At 40.4% G+C, this 25,518-nt stretch overlaps 1 protein-coding gene and 1 non-coding gene across 2 annotated transcripts; one reads left to right on the forward strand and one right to left on the reverse strand.

Annotated features, from left to right (window-relative positions):
* Nucleotides 1-13,031: 13,031 nt before the first annotated feature.
* On the reverse strand, nt 13,032-13,113 carry trnas-gcu (transfer RNA serine (anticodon GCU)). The gene has a single exon. It is a non-coding gene; the product is annotated as a tRNA-Ser (tRNA).
* Nucleotides 13,114-13,425: 312 nt separating this feature from the next.
* On the forward strand, nt 13,426-23,997 carry il12ba (interleukin 12Ba). Its single transcript, XM_061835085.1, has 8 exons — nt 13,426-13,511; nt 21,737-21,824; nt 21,906-22,187; nt 22,275-22,380; nt 22,681-22,913; nt 23,319-23,491; nt 23,625-23,743; nt 23,941-23,997. Exons 2-8 carry the CDS (start codon nt 21,737-21,739, stop codon nt 23,948-23,950), a joined length of 1,011 nt encoding a protein of 336 aa, XP_061691069.1. The 5' UTR covers nt 13,426-13,511; the 3' UTR covers nt 23,951-23,997.
* Nucleotides 23,998-25,518: the final 1,521 nt, after the last annotated feature.

Here is a 25,518-nt window from a genome sequence, read left to right on the forward strand (position 1 = left end):
TAAATGCTAAAGGAGAGCAAAAAGCTCAAGCTCATTCATTTCAGTTTTGATCCTCATGAAGGGGGGAAAACTAAATAGAAAACAGACAAAAGAAAACTGGGGCAAACAAGTGGCCAGGTACAAGGCATGCTCTTTCACGCAATTAAGACTACTACACTATTGATAAAAAGAGAGCGCCATCTTGTTTTTGCTTGACCGCTAGAATGGAACCGACCTGCACAACTGTCAGTCCAATGAATGATTTCATGTTTGAATGAGCCAGCCATGAACATATCGTATTCAAGTTATTTATGCTTTCATTTCAAGAGGAGCCATTGTTAATACATAAAATCGTTGGCACGATGTGCGCGCCGAATACACAGTAAGCAATCTGTGAGTGTACTTTATACTTCATTTAATTCAAGATGCATGCACAACAAACTGCTTTATTAATTTAATTAAAATATTTGAGTACAAATTGGTGGAATTAGTAACTACTAGGTCACGTTTTGATTTTCAATCCAATCAGTTTCTTCTGGATATCCGAGGTCAGGGGCAAGGTCAGGGGCAGCACCTTGAGTAGGTGAAGCCCACATCTCCCTTCTGTATGACAGTTGAAAATGGTTTGAAATTAAAGTAATATTTCAGTAGTTAAACTACTTTATTTTAATTCCACTTGATGGTTGTCATTCTCCACCGAGCTGGTACCAACCTTCTGAAATTGACATCCTGTTAGACCACAGGTGTCAAACTCAAGGCCTCGGGGCCAGATCCGGCCCGCAAAGGCAAATCATGTGTATCAATTTCCATGATTTTTGTTCAAATCTGTACCAAAATTTCAAATTGCCACATCATAAATGATAATCTTGCAATATTGCAAGCATTTTCTGTGTTACAAAACAACAATCGCTGAAAAACCCAGTACCATTGATTTCTGATTCCATAACTAGTTCAGAAATTTCATGTGTTGACATGATGAGGCCAATAAAGATTTTTATGTTTTCAGTCATAACGACCCTCGGAGCGAAAGCGTAACTACAATGTGTCCCACGACAAAATACAATTTGACATCCCTGTCAGACCATTTAAAGGCCTGTAAAGAGTCTTAGTCGCATTTTTCTCGTCAACTTCCCAGTGGAGAGAAATATTTGACTGTATAAGTAACACTTTTTCAGCAGCAATCTCTGTCAATAGTCACTCTTTGTAATATATGCAAGACTCATGGAGACGTGAGCAGCTCCTGTCTGTCAGAACACACCAAAGCTCTTCAGATGAGTTAACACAATCGAGCTGTGAATGGAACTTGTTTTTCCTTTCAGGTTCTGTGCATAGAAAGATTCCAGGTGATGAATAATACATCTTAATGCTGAAGGATGCATTAGCAGAGTCTTTATTAATCAGTGTTTGTGCAGAAGAGACCTGACATAATTGTGGAATTTGATTGCTCTCCATCTCCACCATCATCTCTGATGTGGTGTTTACAAAAGGTAAATGAAAAACATAATTGAGTGGCATCCACCTGCTCATTCGCCTCTTTATTGGTAAATGAATGAATACTACATATAGCAAAGATATGAAAGACAGCCAAAAAGTACAAACCTAATTTCAATGAAGGGTTAGGTGGGTGTTAAACATTAAAAAATAAAGGACCATGATTTGCAAATCATGCTCAACCTACATTGAATTTATTACACTCCAAAGACAAAATATTGAATGCTCAATGCTGTGTTGATTAAATGTTATTGTTTTAGCAAACAATCATGAACTTGTAATGTTATGGCTGCAATATGTTCCAAAACAGGTGGGACAGGGTCTAGTTTACCACTGTGTTACATTACCTTTTCTTTTAATAACATCCAATAAACGTTTTGGAACTGAGGATATTTATTGTTGAAGTTTTGTAGGTGGAAGTCCCATTCTTGCTTGATGTACAGCTTCGGCTGGCTTTGTAGTAGTCATTCATTTTCTACTCATATGCTGCAATTTTACAACCAAACCCACAAAAATGTTTGTAGTAAAAGCTGTCAATTTAAAGCAAATAATACAGTATTTATTAGTCTTGTATGTAGTAACTTAAAGCGATGAAGTACCTTAACAGAAAATAAAATCTAAGTCACCTTTTACAAATGTACTTATCTTGCATTATCTGACGAATGTGAGTTTTTTTTCTGATTTGATTTATTTATGTTATTTTATTTATATATTTATTTTTTGTTCATTTATTTATTTATTTGTTTATTTCCATTACATTACATTACATTGATTGGAGACTTTAAATTGCCCCCAGGTGTGATTGTGAGTGCGGCTGTTATCTACAGTATGTGTCCTGCGATTGACTTGCAACCAGTCTGGGGTGTACCCGTCCTCCTGTCTGATGACAGCTGGTAGAGCTCCAGCACTCCTGTGACCCTTGTGAGGATAAGCAGCTCAGATAATGGTTAGATGGATGGATGAAGAGAGAGGGAGAGAGAGAGAGAGAGAAAGGGAGAAGGAGACCTACTTTTTGTTGTTGTTATTTTTCAACACGTAAGGCCCAGGATGGCAACCTCCAAGTGACATTGGTTGCTATGACAGCAAGAACAAATTGAATAGGGCAGTTGTATAACCTGAAGCGATTAGATATCCAAGAAGAGATAATTCTAATAAAACAATTTCAAAGCCACAACAGCAACAAACCACTGAAAAGCTGAATAGTGTCTCATCTTGCAAATTTCTTCACATTAGGCCAGTTTTTAATGACAATGCACCAGCCCAGGATTAACTACTATTATATGCTATAGCTGTTCCAAAGACAATGTACAAACATCTGTGTGTATGTCGACTTCTTCAGTTATGGATATGTGTTGTGGGAGTCAAACCACCATAATTTAACATCGCGCATTTATTTATGATAGAATATAATATACTATAACAATATTAGATTTGTCTTGCCGTGACAGAAATAGACTTTATGACTCACTGTTCAAGGCGGTTAGTAAAGTTGGTTCTGAAGGAGTCTTAATTTGCTTTATTTCATTATTTCTTTTCATTATTTTTCTTGCTTAACATTTCTACTTTGATTGCTATTGGTGGAAAAGCTTCTTCTACCTGTGAAAATTTAAGTTGTTTTTTAACAATCAATAAGTTGATCATTTATCCATACTACAGCCATCAATTTTCTATTGGGCTTCTCTTCATTCACCTCAAGGGTGAGTTAGAGTCTATCCCAGTTTGACATTGGGCAAGAGGCAGAGTAGAGGCTGGAATGTGCACATGACAATCACAGGACAAATAACGACACACACTCACATTCATACCTACGGATATATTTAGAATCATCACTGAACCTAACATGAATGTTTTTGATTGTTGGAGAAAGCCCAATTACCCAGAGAAAACCAACGCAAACACAGTGATAACATCCAAACTCGACCGACCAGAGCTGAGATTTAAACCCCGAATCCTACAACAACTTTGAGGCAGACGTGCCAAACAGACATAAAACCATGATGACTTACAAAAAGCCAAATCAAGGAAAATGAGTTAACCCATCCCCAAAAGATACATGAAAAAGTCTAAATTACAATTTTTGATTTAACTCAAATATGGTTTTCTAAAATTTAATCTGAGGTATTTTCTGTGTGTGTTAGTAGAGTACAGATGCTTTGACCTTTATCCTTTCCTTTGGGCTTGGCCCATTTGGGCTCGCCACAGTGCGGCATCCTTTTCCATCTTCTGCATCCTCCTCTACCTAACCAGTTGTGTTCATGTCTTCCTTCACTAAATCTATACCATCCATCCATTTTCTTAGCCGCTTATCCTCACAAAGGTCAACGGGCAGGAGGCGGGGTACACCCTGAACTGGTTGCCAGTCAATCACAGTAAATCTATACCAACATTCTCTTTGGTCTTCCTCTCACTCTCTTTCCCAGCAGCTCCATCCTCAGCACCCTTCTACCAATATACTAATTCTCTCTCCTCTGGCCGTGTCCAAACCATTGAGGCTGCTTTCTCTAACTTTGTCTCGAAGACATCTAACCTTGACACTCCCTATTATGAGCTCATTTCTAATTTTTATCCAACCTGGTCACTCCGAGAGAAAACATCAACATCTTCACTTCGGCCACCTCCACCTCTGCCTCCTGTTGTCTGTTCAGCGCCACCGTCCACCCTTACATCATGGCTGGCCTCACCACTGTTTTATAAACTTTGTCCTTCATCCTAGCAGAGAGTCTTCTGTCACATCACAGACCAGACACCTTCTGCCAGCTGTTCCAACCTTCTTGGACCAGTTTCTTCACTTTCTTACCACAGTCCCCATTGCTCTGGATTGTTTGGCCCCAAATATTTGAAGTCGTCCACACTCGCTATCTTTGTTGATGTTGCCTGAATAATCCCCCTCTACCTCTCTCAATCATGCACATATATTCTTGGTTTTATTTCATCTACTCTTCATTCCTCTCCTTTCCTGTGCATGCCTACACGCTTCTAACTGTTCCTCCACCTGCTCCCTGCTTTCACTACAGATCACAATGTCATCTGCAAACATCATGGTCCATTGGAATTGCAGTACAACTTCTATATGTCAGTTGATCCATCACCACTGCAAACAAGAAGGGGCTCAGAGTTGATCCCTGATGCAGTCCCACCTTCACCATTAAAATCCTCTCACACCTGCAGTACACCTCACCACCATTTTGCTACCATAATACATCCATCCATCCATCCATTTTTTAGCCGCTTATCCTCACAAGGGTTGCAGGAGAGCTGTAGCCTATCCCAGCTGTCAACGGACAGAAGGCGGGGTACAACCTGAACTGGTTGCCAGCCAATTGCATGGCACATGGAGACAAACAGCTCACAATCACACCTATGGGCAATTTAGAGAATCCAATTAATGCAGTTGCATGGAGAACACCCATACAGGCATGGGGAGAACATGCAAACTCCACACAGGTGGGCCGGGATTGAACCAGGTCCTCAGAACTGTGAGGCTAACAGTTTCCAGCTAATCCACCGTGCCTCCACCATAATACGTGTCCTGTTCTGTTCTAACATGCTTCTCAGCCACTCCAGACTTCGTGTTCCAGCACCAAAGCTCCTCACTGGCTACCCTGTCATTATGACCACTTTCAAATATTAAAGTACAGTTTAAAAAATATATATGATTTTGGATGTGTTGATTGTTCTCAAAATCAAGGGAAAAACTATGACCCTTCAAAAATAGCTTCTCACTGATTGCATAACAGTGGATTTCTGGTTGATTACCCAGACTCTACATTTTTTTTTCTCATAAAATAAGTAAAGAGCCATGATTATGATCCTGCCTTTAAAGTGGTTACTTCTTTGCATATTTGACCATCTGCTGGCACAGTCTCAAAGCACTGGGTCACAAATGAGCAAGTGCTTTTCAGATAATACACACAAATAATTATTTCAACTACCGTATCCTCATTTTCTGTACTTATTGTACAACCAGACTATTCAATATCCGTTCACCATCTTTGACTGAGACTGCAGTAGTTCAAAGATAGTTCTAGTGGGCTACCCTCCAGTATGATGGGGATTTATATTCAAAGCATCTAAAGATGTCTTGACTTGCCAGAGGACAGGAAACAGCTGATGAGACTCAGTACAGGGACGCTGGTGTTTAAACCAGGAGAACTTGGGTCATGATGTTCCAAACTTCTTGTTAATAACAGTATTTGCGTCGACAAAGCTCATGTTAAAAGGATCCCATTGTTCATTTAAAAGGTGAAACCTCAATGCTCACATTTATAAACTACAACACAAGTAATAAATGCCAAGACTTTGAACATCAAGAGGGTTAAGGCTTGCTTGGAAAAATATATTCAGTCTTTAGAGTTAGCATGTTAGCTCAGCTACCACAGGAATACCAATTGCCTTGATTTAAAGGTATAAATAGTATGGAACCTCTACAGCTGAATGATCCTGACCATGTACAAATTCCGATTTGACCAAAATTATCATGGAAAATATTTTGGACTTTTTTACCATCATGAACATGGACAAGAACTGGAGATCTTGTGCGATGTCATTGTCCATAAAGTGACATTTGCTCAGTGAGTATTAAGAGTAACATGACATGTGCCATGGATTTTTTTTTTATTATTATTTCAAGAGAGAAACACACCATGACAAATGCTGTTAAGACACGCAGAATGTGAGAAAATAAATATATTGTGATATTTTCATTGTGAGTTAAATGCTACAAGCCTGCATCCTTTGCACTACTTCGCACAACTGTGATTAAAAAAAATGTTCCCTGTCAATTGACTGTCTATATGAATGTCATACTAGCGTGGCTTCAACTACCGGAGACAAATTTCTTGTGTGTTGTTTACATACAAAACTGATTCTGATTGTGATTCTGAAATAGGTTCTGTGACCCAGCTCAAATTAACATTAAATAACTTCCCCATTGAACTGAATAAAAATTCCATTATTCTTCACTCGCCCCCACAAAAACATCAAGATAGTTGTGTATTTTCATGATATCAATATATTTACCCAATGTGACATAAGTCATAAAATTACATTTCTAATAGAACTCAAAATCAATGCGGTTAGATCCCAGCCCCAGTATACAATACTTTTTACTGCAAGTCAATGCTGGAGCTAGGCCGACGGGGGATAAATGCTAGTTGAATGTTTTTTGGACACATTAACCATTCATTTTTACGACAAAGAGGTTGCTGATCAACCATGGCTTGTCACCATTTCATTGTGTCAGCAGATATATCAGTATATTGTTTTTCTTTTAGCTGCTACAGGAGGGTGTTTTGTAAATTTGCTGACAGCTGATGTATTTGTCACTGCTCGCCAGCTCATGTGAGCAATTTCAGATGGGTGCTTGTAGCGCTTGGGCTTTGTTATATCTTAGGATATATGTCCATATTTTGTAAGTGAGCGTGCTACTCATCTCATTTTCAGTAAAGTATTTCCATATGCTTGAGGCACCGCTGTAGTTTGCTGCACTGACAAACCACCTGTTGATTTCCGTGGGGCATCCCTGATCAAAACCTGTGATTGGGGATGAGTTTACCGCAAGCTGTAGCCGTCATTGCACCATGGCAAAGTCGATGCGTGGACTTGTCAGTTCAACGCCTGAGCATTTTTCGAGACCCAAGATGCCTTCCCAGTCCATGAGGTACTGACTCTCCTACAGCAACGGGACTAGATTAGATGCCTGACTGAGAAGGTTGGACCTGGACCAAAATGTAATGACCGAAAGGAGTTACATGCTTGGCACGGTCTCTCCAGTCGAGGGAGACCGATCAAGTGGCGGATCATAAATTTTGCCTTAGCTTGTTCAGAGGCAAAGGTTCGGGGCTGGAGTGACAACAAGGAGGAGCAATCTGTCAGTTTTTGGTCTCTTGGTCTCTATTGTAGTGTTCTGAAGTGCACACCATGGGCTCAGTAACATCAGAGGGGAGAAATGGTGCAGGAATTGGGGGTGGGGTCAAAGAAATTGGAGAGTGCGAAGGTGCAGCATTCTGGGACTTGAAAGATTGTGAGCTACTGCAGCTGCTCAGCTAAATGTGTGAGAGCTTGCTCATTAGCTTCAGTTTCTTACTGGCCTTATGAAATTGCTGCAGATGTCACATGATAACGTTGCATGAGGACACTCCTCTCCAGGGAAAAGGAGTTCCCCGCCGGGTCCGTGACTGACAAGATGATGGTGGAATGGATAAAGTAAAATAGAACACAACAGAGAGTTCTTGGCACCAGTGGCGATTTATTTCCACACGTTTGCACGACGGGAAAGAGGATTTCCTGTTTCGCAGGCAGGTGTGCTTCGCCTGAGCCAAACAGGGGAGCGAGCATGAAAGATTCTTGCATATATTGATTACAGAGAATGCCGAATCCTGTGTTCAATACCAAAAGTCTTCTTTGAATGAGTGGCTAGTTTGACCCATAACATAAGAGGATGCCTAAAACACTGTAAATTGACTACTTTTACTATTACTTTGACTCGTGCTTTCTTCTATTTCCACATTAAATGACAACTTGCCTTGGAGCCACACCTTCATCTGCAAATTTAAGACCGAGTCTTTTAGTCAAATGTTGTACAATTAACTGATTAACATCAACCTGTTTAAAATAATGGATGCTTTAAAATTATGAAAATTTTATGAAAAGGAATGCATTGTTACCGACATAAAGCTGTCTTCGAAAAGCTGGTGGAGTTTGTACTTTTTTTTGTTCAGTTTTTAATCATTTTGTGTGCATCCCTTTGCATGCCAAAGTGATTATCATAAGAACAATAAAGTACACTCATTTACACATACCAGCATGGATTAGCCCATTTTGGCTGACACAGTGACCTACCAGGGGGAAAAAAATCTCGTTCATTTGAGCTGCAGGACAATACAGATAACATCAGAAGAGAAAGACCTGCACTATTTGAATAAAACGTCAACTTTGTTGACTTTATGCAGGTCGAAAGACAGGGAAATGCATTTGCCACCTCACCAGAAGTACAAATGTGGAAGTAAGTATAGAAGTAATTTCCGGGATTATATTTCCACGTAACTCCTGAATATATCATGGTCTTAACATATGACTACCTGTCATGAGCATTTTGTACATTCCCACATTATGCTTTGCATTTGGCAGTTAAGGTGTAAGTAGATGAATCAGTGCAAAAGAATACTTACTATGCAGTGCATTGTATATGTACTGCTTGGCATGATGCCACACGCAGCCCAGTTGGACTTGTTTCATGGCTTCTCCAACAAGTCATTCTGGACATTCACAAGTCAAGAATGAAGGAATAAGATAGCACTAAGATAATCAGGTTCATTTGACCTGTGTTGCTCACACACACACACACACAGTTGGATAGATATATATGCCGACCTCATAAGACCTATGAAACCTAACCAATAAGGTTGTCAGACAGAAGATCATTTTGTTCATCAACAAACATCCCTTTCATTCTCACAAGACCACCCAACAGTCATTTGAACCAAAGAAAGTTGAGCATATTCCTCAAACCACAGACTGTGAGAAAGGAAATATGACCCTTCTTTGGAATTAGGAAGAGCATTCCGAGTTTGAATAAATGCAGCGTGACCCACTGAAACTAATACATAATATGAGTAGTCATGGCTTGGGTAAGAGAAAGGCTTCCAAGTTAATCCTTTATATTCATAGGTAATACCATTCCATCCATCATCTTGTACTTCTCAACCTCTTTTAGTCAAATCATGTATCAATTGTATCAAAATTTCAAAGCATTTTAAAAAAAGATATCTTATCAAATGACAATCACACCATCATGAACAACTTCTCAAGTGTCCGAGGTATTGTCATAATTTCTCACTTGTCAAAGCACGGCAAAATCCATGGCTTAAATATCTTGTCTTCTATTGATTGAGCCCTTCCTCTTGTCTGGGGAGAAAATCACAGGTTTGGCTTAGCTATCCTGAAGTCAGTCTTTGTTCTGCAGCCTCTTGGTTTCTGATACAATTCCTCCCCTGAAACATTGCTGGAGTTTAAAGTGGGATTCATCTATCAGTAGAAAAAAAACTTTTGCTGGCAGCCTGGCGAAAGGTGATAGAACTTTGAGTAAAGTCTCGCAGGCTAGCTTGGTTTCCCTTCACTGACCATGTTTGTTTGTTTGTTTTTCTGAGCGCGTGATAAACCAGCCAGTGTTTTTCTGAGCCAAGATGATAGAGAATGCACTAAAGTGATGTGGATTCATTAATTACTTCATCTGCATGAGCACTTAAAAAACAAAATTAGCCTAGTTTGAGGCGGCATTTATTCACCACTGTTCTATCAAGAGGGTTTCAGTCAATCTGCAGAGATAATAGTTGCACACGGTCATATCAAAATGTTGGCCTTTTATTGGTGTAATTACTGTGGTGTAACGGCCAAAAGAGCATTCCACAATAAAGTTGGCAACCAACTTGATGACTCTGTAATACAGAAAAACAATGCTGCTATTCAGTAGTGTGCAATTATTCAACATGGTTGTGTGTTTCTGTGACTGAGAATTCTGACAATTACATTAAATGAATTGCCCGTCTCATCTGCAATTACCTGCCAGGCCATCAATTCATTCTCAACTAATTTATGGCATGCAGAATAATGTGTCAGCTAAGGCCCACATCAGTGGTTCTTAACCTGGGTTCAAGCATATCCCAGGGGTTCGCTGGAAGAGAACACGTTGAACACATTGTGCACGTCCATGTATGCGTCCAAAAACGGCTTTTCACACCAAATTCAACAGGCAGAACCAATTTTGAGAAGGCATGACAACGGATCATGTCGTTTAGCTGTGCTCAAGGTGGGTGCCGCTGCAGTGGCACTTCTGGAGTTGAACATTTCAACTCGAGCGGTGTCACTGTGGTGTCAAATGGCCCATAGACAGTAATAGAAGAGGGTTGGGCAGAATAATTTCAGAGTGCTAACAGCAATACATAAATATAAATACTTACTAGATACGCCAGCGTGCTGTGGCAGCCCGGCTAAGCAACGTACGTACCAGAGTGGCACCCGTGTTGGTGAAGGCCATGCACGGACCTTGAAAATAAATATGAGCTTGTTCAATTCTCAATCGATTTTCATGACATTTCATTATGCTACTAATACAAAACATTTGAAAACGGATTCCAAAATATTCTTACATATGAAAAGTTATTCCCAGTTCCCTTATTGTGATTGCTCACCGTTGTGTGCGGGTATCCTATTTATTTTGTTTTTCGTGCCATCTACAAACATGGAATGTGCGGAAACTTTAAAGCTACCAGCTTAGCATTGCTGTCGGCATGTAGCTTATAGGGGCGCGTCCCATCTATGTACCTCTTGGTCAAATCTATGACAGCAATGAACTAAGAAGCGTAAAAAGCATCCATATTTCATATTGTATGTGATATGACTGAGATTCAAATCCCAGCCACGCCTGTGTATGCTCTCCACATCCCAAAAACATGCACTTTAGGATAAATGAAGACTCTAAATTGTCCTTGTGTGTGAATGTGAGTGCAAATGTTTGTTTATTTATATGTGCCCTTCTATTGGCTGGCGACCAGTTCAGAGTGTACACCGCCTCCTGCCCGAAGATAAGCTGCTGCCCTCCCACAACCTTTCTGAGGATAAGCAGCTCAGAAAAAGGATGAATGGATGGATATGGGTGGCATTTGCTAAAATAACCAAGAAAGACAACAGAACTATTCACATTCATGTACAGTAAATTTTCACTGATTTGAATGTTTTGTTTGCTTTGCTATAATACATAAATACCTTAATACAGGTGGAAACTGGAGTAATTTTACCTGCCCTACATTGCAACCCTGCAAGCTGATTGAAAGTGATTTAAATGAGTGGTTAATCAAGTTAGTCTGTGAAAGTCAATGCATGACTTCGTCTTTGTTTATATTTCCTCGAGACTTACTTGAGATCTGTCTCAAGATTCCTGGTTCCAGTTGACATCCTCATATTTCTCAAGAATGAGTAAGCTGAAAGTCATGTACCATGTTTTACGAGAACTGTACATATAATGTAAAGAGGTGGGGTTGTGGCTCAGGCCTGGCTTCCTTGAATTTAAAATGTGAATGTAGCCTAAAATGATATCTGTGTGAAAAATCACGCTTTCCTATGTATTTTTTGTATCATCTAGCGAGATGGAGAGAGACAATTGTAAGAATGAAAATGTGAACCAGTTTGAATTACCTGTATTTCTGCATAAATCTGTCAGAACCCTGCAAACTATGCAATGCCAGTTCAATCTGCCTTGCTTTGTGCACTTTCTGGGCTTTAAATTTTAATTTTTTGGCTATTGAGACCTCCAAAGAGTAACTTTCTAACAGGGATTTCTTATAAAACTATCAATGTCATGTTAAAAAAACACTACTTTTACCATACAAGTCCGCTTCCTTTCCTGTGATTTTCTATCGATGGACATATGCCATTTAAAAAAAAAAAAGAAGTCAACCACGTACAGCATGATAACGAGTATGTCTTTCCATCAGTGTTGTCTATTACTCATATTGAAAGGTGACCTTATAAACAACTCATTTCTTCTTTGAAACCCTACTTTCAAACAAAAACACTACTTTGAAACACTATAAATCCCAAACCCTACCCTAAAACCTTACTATAGAACTGTACTTGAAAACCCAATCATACTTTAAAAACACAAACCCAACACTTGGTTATTACATTGTACTCTACACGCATTGGTTCAAATCCTGTCTATGGTTTGCAATATGCCATCTCGTAAAACTAAACTTGTCTTGAAAGCCTATTTTGAGACCCTAACCCAGTCTTGAAACCTGACTTTTTGAAACCCTAAAAAAAATCCAAATCTGAAACCCAAACTCTTCTTTGAAACCCCAACCCAACTTCAAACCCAAACCCTGATACTTCTTTGAAACCTGAAGTAGGGTTCTCGACCACCTCATCTCACGAGGGTTTAACAGGGTCATGGCTTCAAAGTAGGGTTTGGATTCTCAAGTACGAGGTTTTAGTGTTTCAAATTAGCGCTGGGGTTTAAAAGTAGCTTTTCAAAGGGTTAAGGCAGGGGTGTCAAACTCATTTTTGTTGCGGGCCACATTGTAGTTACAATTTCCCTAAGAGGGCTGTTATGACTGTGAAACCATGAAAATCTTTTGCCTCATATTTGCACATGAAATTTATGAGCTGGAATCAGAAATCAAGGGTAATGGATTTTCGGACCATTGCTGATGTTTGAGCACACAATAATGTTAGCAATATCTCAATGTTATCATTTATGACGTGAGACAGATTTTAACACAAATCATGAAAGTTGATACTCATAATTTGACGTCATGTCGTAACACTTAACCATGTCTTAAAACCCTACTTGCCTACTACTGTATGAAACCCTAACCCTGCTACGGTTGACCCGACATGAATTGAGGTGATCGGTAGCTTTACCAAACAGGGGTTGGGTTTCAAAGTAGGGTTTTAAAGATGTGTTAGGCTGCCCAAGTAGGTTACGGTTCAAAAAGTCAGGTTTCATGCCAGGGATTGGGTTTCAAAAGACATACAGTATTGCAACATGTCATAATGCTAAACATCGATGAGGATGGGATTCGAACCCATGCGTGCAGAGCACAATGGATTAGCAGTCCATCACCTTAACCTCTCGGCCACCTCATCTTTTTACCTGTTTAGCAGGGTTCAGGTTTCCAGGCAAGGTTCCAAAGCTGTGTTCAATTTCAAAATAGTGATTTGTTTTGAAAGTAGGATTTCAAAGGGTGAAAGGTCTAATCTAGAGGACATATATTGTATTTACACATCACAGAAACGTAGCTAAAAATTCATAACAAAATATTTGAAAATTCTCAACACAACATAAATGAAATAAATTAGTGCCAAAGTGGACATTTTGTTTGGAACCCGAATGCGTCTGATGTCTGTTTCAAACCGAGGCTCTGTTGAAGCTGCGTCTTCCGTGTGATGTCACGCCAAGACAACCACAGACGAATGCAACACAAGGACGGGATTCGGCGAGACCTGACAAAGTTGACGTGGAACTTCGCACCCGAAACAAACTGGTAGGTGCCTCAAGAAATCTACGTACACCTTTTTGATGAAATATTCTAATTCAAACACATTTAAATGTCTGAAGCTGCTTGCACACAACAGTGAGTTGTTTGTTGTAGTAGCGACTGAGTTGGCGTAAAACAAAAATTGAAACCTTCGCTATCATTCTGCGTTTAAAGATTTTGCCTAACCTGACACTTGAGAGCACACTGGTGTAGTCAAATTTCAGGAAGACCTCAGCGTTAACAGTACCCTAACTTTATACACTGGCCAAATTTCATCACCTCCTAAACATCACAGGGATACCGATATTAGCTGACATATTTATCTGTATCGGTATTGAACTAACATTTAAAACGAGGTAAATACTTGTCAATAATAAACAATTGAACACGTATGTACTTACTTGCTCCCGAAGCCAAGTGAACGCTGTACCGGGTGCTTGGAACATATTACTGTCCATTTTGAGTTGTAAGTCCAATGCGCCCGCTTTTTCTTCACAAACCTGGTCCATAACCTTCCTGTCTGTTCATCTTTCGCCCATTCATGTAAGCTGAATCCGTCAGCGTTTGACACAGAACAGCCGTATACAACAGCTAGCCTTTTCACTCTCTGGCTAAATGTTGTCTTGACATGATGTCACATTCCAGGAGTTACGGAACTTGCCGGATCTAAGTGACATTTCAAACAAAATCTTGAGATTGACTTTGACGCTAATTTATTTCATTTCTCTTCTGTTGAGAATTTTTTAAATATTTTTAATGAAATTTTAGCTACATTTGTATGATAGACAAATAAAATACATTTCCTCTGGATTAGTAAGACCTTTAAAGGGTTCCCAAGGCACTTGCGTTGCCACTATGCACACACAAGTGCACACACACACTGCCTTGAGTCCAGACAGCACTGAACTTTTGGACATGGAAAAGGGAGTTTGCGCGCAATGCCGTTCAAAGCAGCCAATGAGCTTGTGGTGCTAATAGCTCAGGACTCAGGCTCACATTGTCTTCCTGGGATGATTTCTACAAGGACATGAGCACTGTGTTAATTTACTATCTGCTTTAGCAGAGTAAAGTGCTGTTGGACTTTGTATATAGCCTATCCATAAACTCAAATCAAAACTATAGTCTAATACTCAAGAAGGCTCACAGACTCACTTTGAAAAATGTGAAACTGTCGTCACGTTGGCCTCTGCAACCTAACATTTGTTGCAGATTAGATTCCCACCAATAAAACCCAAACACATCATTGTTTCTTTCTACTTTTAATGCGTTATTGATAAATAAGTTGACGAGCATTTCTTAACACAACAATAGCTGCAGTGGTAAAATATTAAATAAAACATTTTTTTGTTTGTTTTTTGTTTTTCGAGCATCTTGGTGGGCAGGCACCTTATGCCCCCCTTTGGCAACAGGTGTGGTAGTAGTGTTGAGAGTCAATGTACTTTGAATTGAGCATCAACAACACGTATACCAAATTTCCTTCAACCTAGAAAAAACGAGTAGGCTAAGAGGGGTGAAAAGGTGATGGTGAAAGTGTAAGACAGGGGTGTCAAACTCATTCTTGTCAAGCGCCAGATTGTATTTACAGCTGCCCTCGGAGGGCTGTTACGACTGTCAAACCATAAATTTGTTGTATCGTTTCATCATATTTACACATGAGATTAATAAACTAGTTTTGGAATTACAAATCAAGGGTAATGGGTTTTTCAACTATTTTTCATGTTTGGTAACACAAAAATGCATGCAATATCTCAATGTTTTCATTTATGATCTCACAATTTAAAATGTTTGTACAAATTTTCACAAGAATCATGGAAGCTGACCACATGATAAGCCTTTGCGGGCCACATAAAATTGTGTGGCAGACCGGATCTGGCCCCCGGGCCTTGAGTTTGACACCGGTGGTGTAAGAAATGTATTTTTGGAAACTATAGGCTGTATGTGTTATGTCCTGTTATCCCCCGATCACTCATTCCACTCCATTAGAACTGAGAACTGGTCTGGTAGGAAAATTGGATTGGTGGTACGTACGATAGACCCCGCGGCCCTCTCTTATCGTTCAGAAACAATAATTCCTCTTCTCTTCGTATCCATCCATTTTCTTTCTTTTATTATTCATCCCATCAATGGCATCTCAGAATCCTCTTTATTTGCCAAGTATGTCAAAAGCACACAAGGAATTTGTCCCACCACTGCACCGGTTTCACCCCAATGGCGGCAAATTGGAGCACTGTGATGAATGCCCTGCGAAACAATAAACAGCAGCGCTTCATATACGCCTCCTCCTGCTCAGCTGTGCATTCCTTAACAATTGCAGAACATGGGTTACGACAGCTGCTTGGCGCAACAAAATCTGATTCAAGAACGGAAAGGCTGTTTTTATGAAACAGAATTTTTAAAAAAATAGGATTGTGCTTGGAGGACAATATATCAAACCATACCGCGCAATGCAAACTTCCCTTTTGTTTGAACAAGGTTGACGTTTTCACCTCACATCTTGTCCTCTGGGAGCATCTAGTGGTTAGTAGGACGTGCACATTGAGAATCGAAGCATACATTTTGAACGTAAAAAATAAATAAAAATACACAAAACAACAAAACAAATAAGAGTTGAAAAAAATAAAATAAAAGTTAAGTTATACATATTCAAAAAGGAGTAGGAAGAAGTAAAAAAAATATTTTATCCCTGTCTCCAATTCCACATCGATATACTGTAGTACAAAAATAATATGATAACATAACAGTAATAATTCAGAAATAATATATACACATCCTTATACCCTAATATAATAATACAAATGATTATATCCGTAACAGAGTTATCATGAGTGAAAAAAAAAATCACCTATCACAAACAAAACAAGCAACCATAAAAAAAGACACCACCTAGATCTACAGTATACAGGATTAGCAAGAGAGAAAGAAATACTCATTATATTCATACTGAAAACCCCCAAAAATGTATTGGTTATATTTGTTCTAACATATACTGTAATAATAACAATAATGAAAATATAATGACTGCTGAGGTCCTCTCTATGTACAGTGGCAGCACTATTAATCACCGTGTATGTGAGCCTGTGGTGTATTTCTCATTTATATGTAGGTATGGTTGCGTTTTTGCACATTTCTTACGATTTCAAGTGTAACCCAGTTAAAAATTGCTATAGTTAAAAGTTAAAATAAAAAGAGTAGCAATCAGGTTGTAGGTTTTCTTTATTCAAGGTGCTGGAAGATTTATTAAAGTGTGTGGTGAATTTATTTTCTGTTGCAAGGATTCGTATTTAAATGTGTTTTGTTAATTTGTGAAAATAAGTACTTTAGTTTGTCATTTTATTGTTTGTTTGAGAAGGACAGGAAGTGATGTGTTGGGGAGAGACATGGGAGAGAAAAAAAAATGGACGTAGTGCGATGTATGAGTAGTTGTTTGAAGAGAAAGAAAAGTTGAAGACATTTATCAACATGGTGGCACGGTGGATCAGCTGGTAAAGCGTTGGCCTCACAGTTCTGAGGTCCCAGGTTCAATCCCGGACCCGCCTGTGTGGAGTTTGCATGTTCTCCCTGTCCCTGCGTGGGTTTCTTCCGGGCACTCCGGTTTCCTCCCACATTCCAAAAACATGCAACATTAATTGGACACTCTAAATTGCCCCAAGGTGTAATTGTGAGTGATTGTGTCTCAATGTGCCCTTCGATTGGCTGGCAACCAGTTCAGGGTGTACGCCGCCTCCTGCCCCTTGACAGCTGGGATAGGATCCAGAACTCCTCGCAACCCTCGTGAGAATAAGCGGTGAAGAAAATGGATGGATGGATTTATCAACATCGTTCAACGTGTTTGACAAGGATTATTGACGGTTCAATGGTGATAGTGTGAATGCAGCCCTATGGGGGCACAAACCAGTGCAATCTGTAGGCCGGTCCCAAGCCCGGATAAATGCAGAGGGTTGCGTCAGGAAGGGCATCCGGCGTAAAAACTGTGCCAAACAAATATGAGCGTTCATCTAAAGAATCCCATACCGGATCGGTCGTGGCCCGGGTTAACAACGCCCGCCCCCGGCATTGCTAACCTGCAGGGCGTCGGTGGAAATTCAGCTACTGTGGGTCGAAGACAAAGAAGAGGAGGAAACCGGATCCAGCGTCAGAAGAAAAAGAGGAATGCACAGAGCCTTCAACTGAGTGTAGGGACTTTGAATGTTGGGACTATGACAGGAAAAGCACAGGAGTTGGTTGACATGATGATTAGGAGAAAGGTTGATATTCTGTGCATCCAAGAGAGCAGGTGGAAAGGTAGTAAGGCTAGAAGTTTGGGAGCAGGGTTTAAATTATTCTACCACGGAGTAGATGGGAAGAGAAATGGAGTAGGGGTTATTTTAAAGGAAGAGCTGGCTAAGAATGTCTTGGAGGTGAAAAGAGTATCAGATCGAGTGATGAGACTAAAATTTGAAATTGAGGGTGTTATGTATAATGTGGTTAGCGGCTATGCATCACAGGTAGGATGTGACCTAGAGTTGAAAGAGAGAATTCTGGAAGGAACTAGATGAAGTAGTTCTGAGCATCCCAGACAGCGAGAGAGTTGTGATTGGTGCAGATTGTAATGGACATATTGGTAAAGGAAACAGGGGCGATGAAGAAGTGATGGGTAAGTACGGCATCCAGGAAAGGAACTTTGAAGGGCAGATGGTGGTGGACTTTGCAAAAAGGATGGAGATGGCTGTAGTGAACACTTATTTCCAGAAGAGGGAGGAACATATAGTGACCTACAAGAGCGGAGGTAGAACCACGCAGGTAGATTATATTTTGTGCAGACGATGTAATCTGAAGGAGGTTACTGACTGTAAAGTAGTGGTAGGGGAGAGTGTAGCTTGACAGCATAGGATGGTAGTATGTAGGATGATTCTGGTGGTGGGTAGGAAGATTAAGAAGACAAAGGTAGAGCAGAGAACCATGTGGTGGAAGCTGAGAAAGGAAGAATGTTGATGGACAACCGAAGCTCCCGGAAGACTGGACGACGACAGCCAAGGTGATCAGAGAGACAGGCAGGAGAGTACTTGGTGTGTCATCTGGTAGGAAAGGGGAGAAGGAGACTTGGTGGTGGAACCCCAAAATACAGGGAGTCATACAAGGAAAGAGATTAGCGAAGAAGAAGTGGGATACTGAGAGGACTGAGGAGAGGCGAAAGGAGTACATCGAGATGCGACGTAGGGCAAAGGTAGAGGTGGCAAAGGCTAAACAAGAGGCATATGAAGACATGTACACCAGGTTGGACACGAAAGAAGGAGAAAAGGATCTCTACAGGTTGGCCAGACAGAGGGATAGAGATGGGAAGGATGTGCAGCAGGTCAGGGTGATTAAGGATAGAGATGGAAATGTGTTGACTGGTGCCGGTAGTGTACTAAATAGATGGAAAGAATACTTTGAGAAGTTGATGAATGAAGAAAATGAGAGAGAAGGAAGAGTTGAAGAGGCAAGAGTGAAGGACCAGGAAGTGGAAATGATTACTAAGGGGGAAGTCAGAAAGGCACTACAAAGGATGAAAAATGGAAAGGCAGTTGGTCCTGATGACATACCGGTAGAGGTATGGAAGCAATTTGGAGAGATGGCTGTGGAGTTTTTGACCAACTTATTCAACAGAATACTAGCGGGCGAAAAGATGCCTGAAGAATGGAGGAAAAGTGTTCTAGTTCCCATTTTTAAGAACAAAGGGGATGTTCAGAGCTGTGGGAACTATAGAGGAATAAAGTTGATGAGCCACACAATGAAGTTATGGGAAAGAGTAGTGGAGGCTAGACTCAGGACAGAAGTAAGTATCTGCGAGCAACAGTATGGTTTCATGCCTAGAAAGAGTACCACAGATGCATTATTTGCCTTGAGGATGCTCGTGGAAAAGTACAGAGAAGGTCAGAAGGAGCTACATTGTGTCTTTGTGGATCTAGAGAAAGCCTATGACAGAGTACCAAGAGAGGAACTGTGGTACTGCATGCGTAAGTCTAGTGTGGCAGAGAAGTATGTTAAAATAGTACAGGACATGTATGATGGCAGCAGAACAATGGTGAGGTGTGCCTTAGGTGTGACAGAGGAATTTAAGGTGGAGGTGGGACTGCATCAGGGATCAGCTCTGAGCCCCTTCCTGTTTGCAGTGGTAATGGATAGGCTGACAGATGAGGTTAGACTGGAATCCCCTTGGACAAGGATGTTCGCAGATGATATTGTCATATGCAGTGAAAGCAGGGAGCATGCAGAGGAACAATTGGAAAGATGGAGACATGCTCTGGAAAGGAGAGGAATGAAGATTAGCCGAAGTAAAACAGAATATATGTGCGTGAATGAGAAAGGTGGAGGGGGAAGAGTGAAGCTCCAGGTAGAAGAGATAGCGAGGGTGGACGACTTCAAATACTTGGGGTCAACAATACAGAGCAATGGAGAGTGTTGTCAGGAAGTGAAGAAACGGGAGGAAACCGTAGTGTCCAGAGAAAACCCACGCAAGCACGAGAAGAACATGCAAACTCCACACAGGCAGGTCTGGGATTAAACCCGGGACCTCAAAACTGTGAGGCAACATGTTCCAGCTGACGCACCGTGCCGCCCAAGTGGCAACAAAGACTGAGAAAGTTCATGACTGCTCATCAAAAACCATTTGAAACATCCCACAGGTGAAAAGTCTAATGGGGAAGAGGTGAGCCCCATGACTGTAGAAAAGGACCTTCCCTCAACTTCTGCTTATCCAGCTGATGCACAACACATTGTTACATTGTCGGACAATGGAAGGACAAGGAATTGGACGGGGTCACCATCCAGAGAGAAGAAGAGGAACATGCGTGTGGCTGCACGCCAGAAAACTTTGGAGGCGAAACTGAGGAAGGGGTCGAGGAGCCCACTGATGAGAGAAAAGTCATTTCTGCGTCACCTCCTCCTCAATACAACCAAAGTCAAGGCTTTCTTTTCAATGATGACAAATACAGTACACGTTGGCGGGTTGCGGTCCACCCAGCGGAAAAGTCTCTCGCTTTCCTTCAAGGCTGTTACTCCTCCATTTCCAAATGAAGGATGACCATTTTGACTTGTTTGACTTGTCCATGTGCGCATGTGGGAGTGTGTGCTGACAAAAGGTTGCAAAATCCATGACGAGCCATTGACTCACCCCACATCATCATATCATGACATTTCAATACAATCAGCGCTGATCAAAATTAAAGAACTAGGAACAATTGCTACACGCCAATACAGGAACAACAAAAAAAGATCAGCAATATGAGGTAGGGGGAAAAAAGTGAATGGAAACCACTGGTTGAATAAAAAGTATCCTCTTAATCCACACTTCCTAAAACTTCAGCGTTGAAAAGTAGTCACGTCTTAGTTGACGTCACATGTACAATCACAGACAAACTCACTGGACGTTAATCAAATTCTGTATTTTACTTAATTCTTTATCATCACTGTCATCCATGAATCAAGTGAAGAGATATCTGCATTAATAAACTCATCCTGCATACACAACTATATAAAGATCTGGTAAATTGTGAAACAACTGTTATCACAAACAAAACTAACAGTAAATAACCTAGAGAAACGCTCACATTGGGTTACTACTCGACCTACCAATAGATAGGATCATCTGTAAATACATAAACTCTATCATATCTACTGTAATACAGTACTTATTATATATGAGTCATGCCAGGAATTCTGAAGCCGAAGAGACTTTTGTGCACACCAGATGTGCAAAAACTTTCTCACAACTACATAAAGTTGTTTGAATGTGTGTGTTGAAATACTGTAACACATCAAATTTAAAAAGGCCATAACATAATTACGTGTTTAAAGGTTATACGCATCCCACTTGAAAGTTGTAACTCGTAACTAGAAGAAACCAAAAAAAAAAAAAAAACAGTCTGAAAGTGAATGTGGTCACAATCCAAAGAGGAGTGTGCACGCTGGGTGGAAGTGGTAAAAGGTGGCTTACTACCGCTGTTAACAAGTACAGTTCCTCAGGAATTTTTTGGGGAAATTTGCCAATGAAAGGTCATTCTTTTGTATAAAAGAGTGCGCAGACAATCACCTTCACCATTTACATCAAACACAAGGTAAGATGCTACTCATGACAACATTTTTTTGAATGCAAGCATAGGGCATAACTGTATGAAGATAGACTAAAATTGATTTTCTGTTAGTATTATTGGATCCTCTGATATCACATATATGGAGTATTAGAATGTAATGCTATAACATTTCCATAACAGATGAATCTGATCGACTTCACCCTTATCTGCGCGTTTCTCCACGTGGGTTATCAAAACCCACTGAGGTCCTGGACGCTGCAACCCAACAGTAGGTTTGCTCAGCATGAAAACATTTCAGGCGAAAGGTCAAGTGATCCTTTTCTTACTATTGTGTTTGTTTACCATTTAGTTCTGGTGGTGGAGGTCAATGGTGCATCGGGCCAGCAAGCCCTCAAGTGTCTTCACTCAGCAGCCCGGGTAACAAACGGCGGTGACAAGGATATTTTGTGGAAGAAGAACGGTAAAGACGAGCCACAGAGGGGTAATACATACCTGGTCAAGCTGGAGGAGAGTTTAGGAGGAGGCAACTACAGCTGCCACAGCGCCAACGGCTCTCTTCTCAATCACACTGTCGTCCTTATTCAAGAGAACAACATCGCGACAACGAAGATTCTGGTGAAAACCGACCTGGGTAATTGCTTTTAAACCATCACTGTATTGGAAGATGTCAAAAGAGTATTCGTCAAATGTTTGTGTTGATACGTCTCCCTATGTGTAGGTAAGTATTTGAAGATCTCAGCTCAGAATTTTGAGGGAGCCTTCCGATGCTCTTGGACCTGGGCCAGGACTCGTGTTGGAAAAGTGGCATTTATCAGAGCTGGACGGTAAGCTGATACATGCTTTTAGCTATGTTTCCTGTCTCACTGTGCAATAATAACACACTGCTCAGACTCACTGCAGCGGTGAGAGGAACAGCCAGAAGTACTGTTTTTTGTTTGTTTGTTTTTAAAAGCAGAAATACATTTCAGGGTCAAGGGCACATCTTTGGATGTAATTGGAAATAAAAAATAGTCAGACACAATGATGAATGAATGATAATAAAAATTGTTGGCAAAATTATGGAAGTTGACTGCGAAATGGAAAAAATAAAAAAAAGAATCTTCCTGTGTTATGATGATCTCTAGTGGTAGAGATGTTGCATGCTCTGCGGACATCAGTGGTCAGCACTGGACGTGCTCGTCCAATCAGAGCCAATTCAGCTGCTCGGTGGATGACACCGGAGACGGGATCTCCTGCGTGGACAAGCTGCACTGCGCATTTGCAGAGGAGAAACAACGGATCTTAGTCACAGTCTACGTGAAGACGAAGCAGTTCCTGGTGGAGAGCTACAGCCAAAACTTCTACCTGTCTGAAATCGGTAACGCGCTGTCCCTCACACATTTTTCAACAGAATTTGTTTTGGGGGAAGTTTTACCAAATTCTTGTCAGTTGGTCTTGTATGTGTTTTATAGACCCACGATTTATGAAGAAGGCCAGTTTAAATAAACTTCCATTGCATGTTTATATTCAAATTGTTTTTTCTGACCAAAATGTCAGAATATACGAAATACCTATACTGTATATAAATATTTATTTAAATGTTTGTCAGATCAAGAACATCACTGTGTTTTTATACCCTGCACGTTTACCACTGTATTCTGTTTATATTCACATTTTACATGTGGTCCCAGGTTTATTGGAATTGGACTTTGTACACTAATTCATTGATTTTGTCCATTGATCATTTTTTTTTTCTCACCTTTGCCTTGTTTTGCTTGAACAGTGAAACCTGACAAAGTGAAGATCAGAAGAATCAACACTTCGATGATCGAACTGACTTACCCGGGCTCCTGGAGCACTCCCCACTCTTACTTCCCCCTCACTTTCCAGGTTTCACAGAGAAGACATGGGTGTAAAACCTGTGACGAATCCTGCGATGACCCAAATAACACAAAGGTAAGGATCACATTTGAATTGTAATGAAAAAAATGGCTTTTAGTGAGGATGCGTTTAACTTTTTGGGTTAAAAGAAAAAAAAAACACTAAAGTTGACATAAGCGTCAGTGACAGTGCTTTACATCTCTGTCAGACTGTGATGGTGGACTCGTCAAGCTCTTGTCAGTTTGAGGTGGAGAACACGTGGACTGTGTGCGTCCGGGCCAAGGATGCGTTCTGCAACTCGCAATGGAGCGAATGGAGTCATCTTAGGTAGGTCTTTTAGGAGGACGGAAGCCATTCCCAGCACATTCCTCTCGCATTTCTTCCATTTTCATCTTGTCCTTTGTTTGTTCTTTCAATTCTCTTTTGGTTGGTAAACATTGTTATCCTACAGTTTTTTTTCATAATAAAAACAATTATCACTATCATACCAATAAAATACTCATTAACAATTGTTTCTTTTTCAGTATAGATTAAGGACGAGGAAGAAAGGGAAGCAAGGATAGCCAACCAACTGAGAGTGGATGTAATAGATGTAAGGAAGACGTGGAATTCTGCAGGAATAATATTTATTATATTTGTTATTCTTATTAATATTTTTGTTTTATAAATAAAATGCTGTTGTAATTGAAAATTGTCTGCCTAATTAATACAAAAGTAGCCCACCTTCATGAGAAAATACGGTGGTGCCTTGAGATATGAGCTCGATTTCTTCTATGGCCAGGCTTGTAACTCAAAATACACTTGTCTCAAATCATCTTTCCTCATTGAAATGAATCCAAATGCCTTTAATCTGTTTCCACCCTCCCCCAAGGTTATGTATATTGTACTTTAGTAAAACATACAATCACAACACTTCCATTGAATGGACATAGTGCTGCTCATAGCAGTGTGGCCGTCATGGCCACCTGCAGCAGTATCGTTCAGAAAAATAAATATACATGGAGGCGTTCTTAGTTATGCTTTAATTATCCCCACCATTTTCGGAAGGATTAAAGAAAATGTGTTTGTGATTATTGTTACATTGACACAATTTATGTCCAAATAGCCACAGCTTAAAGGGTTTGAAAAAAAAATGACACCAATACTGTTTGTTAGCCCATCTATGGTCTTTTGTATTATATAGTAGCATTAAGCAAAACAGACTATCAATCCATCCATTTTCCTTGCCCCTTATCCTCACAAGGGTTGCGGGAGTGCTGGAGCCTATCCCAGCTGTCATCAGGGAGGAGCCGGGGTACACCCTGAACTGGTTGCCAGACAATCGCAGGGTACATAGAGACAAACAGCTGCACTCACAATCACAATGAGGGGCAATTTAGAGTGTCCAATTAATGTTACATATTTTTTGGATGTAGTAAGAAACCGGAGTACCCGGAGAAAACCAATGCAGGCACGGGGAGAACATGCAAACTCCACACAGGCGGGGCTGGGATCGAAACCAGGTCCTCAGAACTGTGAGACCAACGCTTTACCAGCTGATCCACCTTGCTGCCCAAAACAGACTAAAGAAGGCAAAGTTATATGATTGTGTAATGTGTAATTCTCTTTGTTTTATATTTAGTTTGTCGGTAAACTTCAACTGTTAAAAAAAAAAAAAAAAAAAAAAAAAACTTGGAAACCTTTTCTTGAAGGATTCTTCACTATCTGCATAAACTGCTGGTTGCTGGTTGTGAAGTGAGTTCATATCCGGCCAACCTACAGCTCGTATCTTGAAGCGCTCGTAAATAGCGTCACTTTTATCTGCGTATTACTGATTGCTTCTTTTTTTTTCATATCTTTGTCCACTTTTCTACAGTTGAAAACATTCCTTCTATATAATTTTTATAAGATTTCCCTTGCTGTCACAAGATTGCAATACTTTGGTTTAGTGGGTTTGATGATGATGTGGTTTGCTCACTTGTTCCCGTGTGGGATCCGGACATCAGATTCTCACACTATTCCTCATTTTCAAACCACACTGACATGTCTATGACATTTGATGAAAACTCCTCTTGCAAATTGTAGCTGTGCTCTGTTCTCTGGAAGGGGATGTGGTCTTTGTG

Source organism: Syngnathoides biaculeatus, chromosome 11 (genome assembly GCF_019802595.1).
Source record: "Syngnathoides biaculeatus isolate LvHL_M chromosome 11, ASM1980259v1, whole genome shotgun sequence".
NCBI classification, from domain to species: Eukaryota; Metazoa; Chordata; class Actinopteri; order Syngnathiformes; family Syngnathidae; genus Syngnathoides; species Syngnathoides biaculeatus.